We start from the raw sequence: 9,773 nt of genomic DNA, 5'->3' as shown, positions 1-9,773 counted from the left end.
CAGAATTAGAAAGCTCCATTTACTTCTTAAGAATATACAGAAGGTATGTTTAGTTCCATAAATACTGGCTTATTTCAATCCACCAGGAATAACACATGCAAATGTATGTGTGAATGTGTATGTGCAGGGGTATATATACATATAGAGTAGTCCCTCCTCGTCTGCAGGGGATACATTCCAAGACCCACAGCGGATGCCTGAAACAGTGGATAGTACTGACCCCGACTGCCATCCATCGGAACATGTTCCTTTTCATGTCTTCCACCCACTAATGTAATGCCTTTTTCATCCTAAATAAGCACTTATCATGCACTGTGGCTGTAACTTTTGCAGTCTGAGGTGTGACAGCGAAACTAGCACAAGTGTCTTTTTTCTTCACAATTTCAGATAGAAGATTTGTTCTTACCATAGATCTTAGCAATTTCCACATACAGTTTTTTTCCTTTCCTTATTAAGTAGAGAACTTTCACCTTTTCACTTAAAGGAAGGACTTGATCGTTTCTCTTTGGCATAGCTGAATTGCCAGCATCACTACTTTTGCGCTTTGGGGCCATTTTTAAGCAAAATAAGGATGACTTGCACACAAACACTGGGATACCGTGACAGTTGGTCTGATAACCAAGAGGGCTACTGGATATGCTGGACAAAGGGATGATTCACATCCCAGGTAGGACAGAGCGGGATGGCATGAGATTTCATCATACTACTCAGAATGGCATGCAATGTAAAACACAAATTGCTTACTCCTGGAATTTTCCGTTCAATATTTTCTGATTGTGGTTGACCTCGGGTAACTTAAACTGGGGAAAGTGAAACTTTAGACTGGGGGGACTACTGTATACTAAAATGTGTAAAGGAATAAACAGAAAACAAAAGGGAACAAAAACAATATATCTCCTGGTATCTATCATTTGTGTCATATACATACATATCAGCATGTATAATGTACAGTATTCTAGAATAATGCTTTCCGATTTCTTAAGAAGTTATATATAATTATTTCTTTTAGAATTATATTGTATATAATTATGCTGAGATATCATAACATTTATTCCATTTCCATGATAACTATACACTTTATGATTAACTGAGATTTACTTCATTAATATAATTTAAATAAATGTGGAGATTTTTGTCCAATATCTTTGGAAGTATTCAATCCACTCCACTCAAAGCACTGTGAAAGATGTAGAAATAAATCACTTTTCCTTGGAGATTACAAAAACCAGAACAGAGAAACTTGAGCACAGAGACACAGTATTTTTTAGTAACTAGGGAGGAAGCCACAGGGTACATGTTTGGTGTCGTCTCGTCCTAGCCATCCATGTCGTGGCGCATTTCTTCAACCTGGAACGCTATCGCTGGAGCCAGTCCAAGGAGGCCCAGGGACTTCTGGCTGCACTTTCCAAGTTGGGTAACACCCCTAATGAGAGCTACCTCAACCCTATCCGGACCTTCCCCATGGTGAGTTCCTGCCTGCTAACGAGCTTCTCCCCTGAAAACTCCATCCTTTTCCAATCCTCTAATCAGGAATGCTATATTGAAAAGCTTTTAATAAAAGGGCTGGAGAGTGAAAATTTACATGGAATTTGTTCTTAATTTCACATTTTCTAAAAAGTTATTTTTTTAATCATTAATGTTGCTGGGAAGTTATGAGCAAGGAGAAAAAGATATGTCACCTAATTAATTTTTATACACACACACACACACACACACACACACACTAGAAATGCAGTAACCTGTTAAATTCCTAATATTTTAAAATTTAACATTTTAAAAGCAGTCCATGATTAGGTATTTTTTCACTGATGTTAGACTCATAAAGAATGTGAAGTGCCATCTAAACCCAGAAATTATAAATTGGATGTCTTCATTCTCAATCTGCAGATTGTATTCCGGATCTCTTCTCCAAATGCCTCATACATTGGCACATGTGTGAATAGCTGCTTTGCCAAATCAGATACTGGGCAAAGCAGCTAATTTCATAATGAGACCTGCATGGCCAGTGACATCATTAATGCTAATTACCTGTGTGCACAGAGTGTCAGCAGCTATGGGGAACAAAAAGAAAACCAAAAATGTAGGCACAGCAATCTGTGTTCCAAGATTAAGACAGTCGTCTCCCTTAATTCACCCCTACCTCTTTCTTTGTGGTTGGTCTCAATTTTTTTCCCATGTACCACCACATTGGCATATGTGTGCAGCATGTTGACCAGACTAAAAAGATCTCTATTGCCCAAGAAAAGCCCTAAGGCAATACACTTTAGCAATGAAAATCCCTCCATTCTTATCCAGGCCATCTCTTTAAGTGACCATTTCCCCCATGCAGCCTTATTTAAAGAACAAAAATTCAAAATCTGGTTTTGGGACACTTGTTCCATGTCATGTCCCCTAATTAGCCTAGGGTGATTTTCAGTATCAGGCCATTGATCAGGTTTAGTTGAGCTACATTTTCTTTTATTTTTTTTCTTATTTTATTTTATTTTATTTTTTTTTTTAATTTTTTTTTTTTTTGAGACGGAATCTCGCTCTGTCGCCCAGGCTAGAGTGCAGTGGCACAATCTCAGCTCACTGCAAGCTCCGCCTCCCAGGTTCACGCCATTCTCCTGCCTCAGCCTCCCGAGTAGCTGAGACTACAGGCGCCCGCTGCCACGCCCAACTAATTTTTGTATTTTTAGTAGAGAGGTTTCATTGTGTTAGCCAGGATGGTCTTGATCTCGTGACCTCATGATCGCCCGCCTTAGCCTCCCAAAGTGCTGGATTACAGGCGTGAGCCACCGTGCCCAGCCTGAGCTACATTTTCTTAGCTGACAGCTATTGGAAGCAAAAATTTCACACCTGCAAATCAGAACTACAGCTGCCCTAAGCGAGTGAGAATGCCTTTATGTCAGTCCATTGAATCACAGCATTTGTCTGGGCACCTACTGAGGTTACTGTTTTTCCCCACTAAGATGCTGGAAAATCCATTGCTACACACACTCAAGAATAAATCTCAACATTTTGCATAGTCTATGTAATAAATAGTATTTATTAAAAATAATTTTCAAGCGATATGATTATGTATTTTAATAGCAAAATAATTAAACTACCACCTATACAGTAATTTCAAAATTTTAGAGGCAATATACTGTGTAAGTACTAATTAAGCTCAGGAAACCCTCTAATTTAGGGTATTTGGAGGGAGATGAGTATCAATAACATAGAGTGTACATTATAGAATATTTTTAGAGATGCAGTGGGATTGTTTTGGAGGATACATTGCAACTCTAACCAGTCTATAAATGTGTTGCAAGAACAGAGATATGGTGATTTGCCTTAATAGGCAAGGAAGAATGATGTGAAATTAGCACATCGTATGATGTAAATGGATTTCTAAAATGCCTGAATGTACTTGAAAAGAAAATATTTTAAATGTTTGAGATATATCCCCTTCAATTTTATTTCCACTCTTTGCTCTATGAAGAAAAAATAAACAATGAAGAAATCCCTGTCCAAATTACCTCCAGATCTCAAAGCAGCCCAAATTAATGAGATTTTACTGTCAAAAGATATGGTGAGTTTATTGAGCTCGTGGCCGTCTCAGCGATAGTAACACAATGTATGAATACTAATGACTTGGCAAGAATATGGGAAATTCACAATAAAAACAAACTGCTGCGTGATGCATATTCCAAAAGGCTATTTAACTGTCCCTTGCACTCACAGGTCAGAATTCTGGTCATTTAGCGGTGTCCACCAGATAAGAATAGCTGTACCTTTATTGATCACCTAGGATTTACCAAGCCTTATTCCAGGCCCCCCGAGATGGCGTGAAAGAAATGCAAGTCATGGTCTTTCCAATTAAGAAGCAAGAGCAAGGAATAACTACCAGGGGAACTGAGTGTGCAGCTGCTTTATTAGGAACGCCCCAAGGGACCTCTCAGAAAAAGTGTTTATTAATGTTAAAATGCAATTAAGCATGGTGATCCACATAGTTATTTTAAAGACTAAAAACTTGAAACTCAGATTTATTTTGCAATATTTTATTTTAAAATGCTCTTTTCATGCTGCCCTCATTTCAATTCAACATAATCACTTTGTTTTTTTATTTTTATTTTTTTTTCTTTTTTCCCATTTTGTCATTGTTGTTGTTGCTTTAAAGACAGGGTCTCACTCTGTCTCCCAGGCTGGAGTGCAGAGGCAGCATCATGGCTCACTGCAGCCTCGAACTCCTGGGATCAAGTGATCGTCCCATCTCAGCCTACTGAGTAGCTGGGACTATAGGCTCAAGCCACCATGCCCAGCTTTTTGAGGGAGGGATGGCGGGGAGGGGTTTCCAGTATAATAACTTTGATGTGAAATGATTTATACAAATTTAAAAAATGTGATAGATGAAATGGTATTTTATGAAATTTTAGCAAAGCAAGTAGGCACCGTAAGCTGGTGGGAAGGGGGAGGAAGAGGAAGCTCCTTCTTGAGTTGCGCCTGCATCCTCATTGAGGCTAACATGCTTCTGCGTGAAACACTGTGAATGGCTCCCTGCTTGAAATCTCAAGTACTGGTCCTAAAAGTGAAAAAAAAAAAAGAAAAAAAAAGTGCCAGGATATTTATTGTCACGGTGTTCTTTTTTTTTTTTTAGAACACAACCACTGAATTGCTAAGGACAATAGCGGGCGTCACCGGCCTGGTGATCTCTCTGGCTTTAGTCTTGATCATGACCTCATCAACCGAGTTCATCAGACAGGCCTCCTATGAGTTGTTCTGGTGCACACACCATGTTTTCATCGTCTTCTTTCTCAGCCTGGCCATCCATGGGATGGGGTAAGTCCACACTGTGCTCCTCTGCAAGGATTTTATCTCTGAGAGTCCCAAAATAATCTTAGAAAGTCTTTTAGATGAAGGATCCCAGCATGCAGTGACTAAAGGACTTGTACAATGTGTGAAAAGCACATTGACTGTGGCAAACGCTTTTTCAGTAACACTGAAAATAAGCTAATAGATGGTGAAGTATTATATTCATTTTTCCTCACTGACTCTGTTAGTGAGTCTTGGCATGTTTATAAAATTCAGGAACTCTAATGAATGCAGGATGACAGTAGATCTATGTTTCATTCAGCACCTGTTCTGCAATCCAATTTATGTGGGATTACTCAGGATATATATTTTTGACACCAAGATTTCACTTCTGCTTAACCAAAACCATCAACTAGGAAACCTGGTGTTCAGGCAGGGACAATGTGTGGCATGGGCAGTCTGGTGCGGGGTCCAGATCCAGCTCTGAGACCAGTTATCAGAGTGAGCCCTTCAGGTCCTCTGGGCCTCAGTTTCCCCATTTGACCTCTAGGATTCCATTTTGCTCAGACATCCCATAAAACACTGCTCTGGCATTCAATACCCACCTGATACGGTTCATCTCTTCATCAGGAAGCTAGCATAGCCCCTGATGTGTTCAAAATCCCTTAAATATAATGTTTTTCAATCCTTTAAATATTAATAAATGGCCCTGGACTAATGAATCAATTGCTGTCTGTGAACTAGCTTGTCCCTTTTAATTATTTCAAAAACTGATTGCCATTTTTTCCATGTTACAATTTTCAAAGCACATTCATATGCATGATCAACTCGACTGCCACAACAGTCCTGTCACGTAGAGAAGGTGCTGTTGTCCCCATTTCATAAAAAGGAAAAAGGTGTTCTCAGGGTTAAGTGATGCCCTCAAGGTCCCATGATGAATAAACGACAGAGTCAGATCTAGGACACCAGTCTTTAGACCATCAAACCTTTACTCTGATTTAGCAAGCCCTGGCAGAACAAGTCTTCCATTTTATGAATTAAACCTTCCTCAACACCAGTAAGAATGCGGCCAGCAATGTTGCTAATGCCCTTTTTGGCTTGCCAGCAGCAACTCCTCTGCTCCTGCACAGCACAATACCCTCTTCCGCCCCTCATTCTCCCACCATTGCCACTGCTGAGTGCGGAGGGTCCTGTCCCGGAGGTGGCCTCCCTCTCTGCACGGACCTGGAAGAGCAAGTGCATAGCTGCAGAGTAGCATGGCCTAGGAAGTCACACATGCCTTGGTGACTCTGGGTCCCATGTAGAGCCCACGGACAATGCTTTGGGATTTGCCCCTCTGCAAGTCAATGACCCCTCCAGTCTCCCTCCTCACCCTTAATGCTCCTGTCTTCTCAGCCCCCTACTTCTGGAAGGGGGTCGCAGTTCTGCCGCCGCCACTGCCTGTACCTAAGACTTCTCCCATTGTCCCTCAGCAGGCGGACAGAAACACATTCTCCAAGGAAGAAGTGCCCCTGAGGGTGCATTTTACCCTAAAAGACTGCCTGTGCCTCTGCCGAGCCTTAGCAACCGGGTCAGTCCACGTTCACACGTCCTCTAGTGCCTGGCTAGAGGCTTCCCATTTTCTTTCACCTAGAACTCTCTGGGATTGGCTCTTCTGAATGTGGAAATCTCACCATTCCTTTTTGTACTTGGGGTGGGCAAGGTGGATGGTGTGTAGTCCTAGTGTGTTCCAACTCAGAGATTGTCAGTTCCCCCGCTTCCTACTGCTAATTCCGCTCACGACGCTGGGGTTGTGACCCCTCAGCGTATTTATGAGGCTACCTATAACCCAGGGGAGTCTAGAAGCCCTCTTCACAGACACCATGTGCTTACCCCACTAAACATACAACCCCCACATCCACACCCTGGTGCACTGTAGAAGCGCAAGAGAATTTCAATGGGCAGTGTTTCGTTGGAGATATTTTTGATATCCAAATAACATCTCATAAGATGAAATTTTTTAGTCATTTTAACCTAGTTGAAAAGCTTATTTTAGGATAAGGGCCTCATTTAATCTTCTCAGCGTGAAGTATTCTACAGCTACTGTTTACAGCAAAAGCAATTTGCAAATTCTATACAAAGTGCCAAGTGAAAGTAGGATTATTGGAATGTGTTAAGGCCCACTAATCTTCCTATTATGGGATGGCATAGATGAAGCCATTTCAAAAGTTTAAAATTTTTAAAAGATACAGCGTTTGTGGAATAAGATGAGGCTTCTTTTAGACACTACGGGGAATGCTGCCTACAGCCTGAGAATGAAAGTGTTAAATGTCTGGAATCCTTCCTCTGACTCTCACTTACTATTCACCCTGCCTATGTCTGGGCGTCATTTGTACATTGGAGATTTACAGATAGTTTTTCTCATCGAACTCAGAGGGATGTTATCAAGTTTGGATGGCTTCCATGAAACAGATTGGGACAAAGGCCAAGATGTCAGCTCTAGCTGACACAAGGCTGTTTCCAAGGGCATATTACTGCTCCCTCCTCCCATGCCCTGTGATATAACAGGGTCCACACCACTCCACAGGCTGTCCAGGACATAAGTCTGTGTGATGCTAAGGTTTCTCAGTCTAGAGTACCATGATTCTCAAAACAGATCAATGCCTTTTATTCACAAACACCTAGGAACCAAACAATTCCCAGATTCCCTGACCTTGGGAAAGTCTTGGGCTTTGCTGTCTGTGCACCAAGGAGGAACCCTAGGAGCTTGTACCAAAGCGACTTGTCAAAGGCCAGTCAGGAGTGCACTCATGGCAAATAAAATATAGAAGGATTATAGGACTCTTTGTCCAGTGCTCTATTCATTAAGACTGCCTTCTTTTTCCATTCCTAATGTAGCAATACCACCTTGAAGACACACTCCATTGTGACCTATTCTGACCGAGTCAGACGCTGGCTTGCTGGTGGTCACTAGGGGAAAAAATACCATTATTCTGGGCACTTCTTTTGACTTCTTCACCGGAAGACTTCTAAGCACTCCGAAACAACCCAACGAGGGTAGAAGTTAAATAAATCTGCAAAAGAACCAAATAGTGCAAAGTTAGCCAATTAGCCCAAATCAGCAATCAGGACAAGATGAAACCTAATTAAATTCAACAGTCTACAAAAGGATATGTTCAAACAATTTCCCTTCATTATGAATTCTCTAATATAGACACTTTCAATTTAACACAGGATACCACAGAGGGGCACTTCTTTTCTGGGATCTTCAAAGTTACTCGAAGCTTCTTAAATGCTTATTTTGAAAGAAACTGGGGGAAATGAATGACAGCCTGAGTTTCAAGAACTGGAAGTGATATTTCCAAGCTCACTGTAGAATGTATATCTGTGGGATAACAAGACTGCTCAAAATCAGTCTGACGTTTTGGTTTTCTGTTTTGTTTTGCTTTTCTTAATTAACAAGTCGGATTGTTCGAGGCCAAACCCAGGACAGCCTCTCTCTGCACAACATCACCTTCTGTAGAGACCGCTATGCAGAATGGCAGACAGTGGCCCAATGCCCCGTGCCTCAATTTTCTGGCAAGGAACCCTCGGTAAGAATGAACCCAGGAGCTTTTAAAAATAAATGTCCCCGCAGTTAAAATATAGAGCTTTTATAGGCTTGGAAAAAAGAAAGCACATTTCCCCACTAGACAAAGCCAACTCTTTATTAAGTGTGCTAATGGAGAAATCAAGTTACAGATAATTTTTAAAGAGGTTTACTGCCAAAAGCACTATGTTCAGCTTTGAAATGTATTCTTCTACTTACCTTTAAATACTAGTGTCTGATATTGTGGGAATTCATAACAGCACACTGATGTCCCTGGAGGGGTCAGCCTTGGGCCTCACCACCCTTCTCTGTGCTCCCGCATCCTTGGCCACCTGTCCTCTGCATAACTGCCCCTGCTCCCAGTCCGAGAATTACCAGCACTGCTGCTCAAACCTAGATCCATGAACAGCCAAATGAGGCTCAGGCCTTCTTTATAAGCTTGCCTTCTTCCTTTCGACAAATTTGGGGATCAAAAACTTAGGGTGTCAAATGCATTTACTTCTTGCTCTAATTAAGCTCCTGTAACTGAAAAAATGATGACGTTAGCCAAGAAGATACTTAATTAATTTGTGTAGATGACAATGTCCACAGATCTGAAAAGTCAGATTTCCTGGGTAGGTGGTAACCATTACAGTTGGTAGCGTAGGTAAAGAGAAATAATATTGCTATCTGGCCTCCTCTGGTATCTTAGAACAGTGCAAATCTTTGGGACAACCAAGTGATGCTTGAAAGAAAATAAATGCAGCTGGCAGATAAAAAGTAGGAGGAAATAAGTGTCCAAAAATATGTAACTTAAAACATGGAATAACAGGGTATAATATATATAATTGATGAAGATTTGGGAAATTAAGTCATCAACATATGAAGAATATAAGTGATTGCATTGTTTAAAAAAAAAAAACCTCAAATATATTAAATTAAGCACTGGATTTTAAGGGTGAAAGTACTAGGAGGAAGGTTTTAAACTAAGAGAACCGGAATAGATGTGCCCATTAGACTGTGGTTCTTTTAATGGCCAGTATAGATTGTCTCTGTCTTAAACTCAACTCTCAGTAGCCACTATCCAACCTGCATATTAATGAGGAACATGAATACCTCTCTAAAATTTTCAGCTACAGCGTCTCCATAAAAAAATCAATACTCCCCCACACCTCATGAATACAGACCAGGACCTGCTCCCAGCAGCATTTGCTGGCATTAATTATCATTAAGAGGGGGCCTTACTCGTCTCCCTCTAACTCTCCCCTGCTCCACTTCCTTGCACACCCAAACTCAGGGTGTCACTCTCTCCCATTGTTTGTAATGGATCCTGAGTCAAAGCGTGTGTGGGCTATGCAATTACCGCTTGGCTGAACCGTACGATATTCTCTCTGATGTCTTATAGACACTGAATCCGAAAGGCATCCCAAGGACAAGGAAGGGTTCCTGCGCT

At 41.1% G+C, this 9,773-nt stretch overlaps 1 protein-coding gene across 1 annotated transcript in view; it reads left to right on the top strand.

The window, feature by feature from the left end:
* Positions 1 to 636: 636 nt before the first annotated feature.
* Positions 637 to 9,773, top strand: part of NOX3 (NADPH oxidase 3) — a 49,001-nt gene continuing 39,864 nt past the window's right edge. Inside the window, exons 1-4 of the mRNA XM_028847278.2 lie at positions 637 to 667; positions 1,319 to 1,464; positions 4,619 to 4,800; positions 8,216 to 8,345. Of these exons, the coding sequence (XP_028703111.2) occupies positions 637 to 667; positions 1,319 to 1,464; positions 4,619 to 4,800; positions 8,216 to 8,345 (489 nt within the window). The remainder of the gene's footprint in view (positions 668 to 1,318; positions 1,465 to 4,618; positions 4,801 to 8,215; positions 8,346 to 9,773) is intronic.

This window comes from Macaca mulatta, chromosome 4, assembly GCF_049350105.2.
Source record: "Macaca mulatta isolate MMU2019108-1 chromosome 4, T2T-MMU8v2.0, whole genome shotgun sequence".
NCBI classification, from domain to species: Eukaryota; Metazoa; Chordata; class Mammalia; order Primates; family Cercopithecidae; genus Macaca; species Macaca mulatta.
Note: the sequence above shows the minus strand (reverse complement) of the source record. Positions and strands in the feature narration are given on the sequence as shown.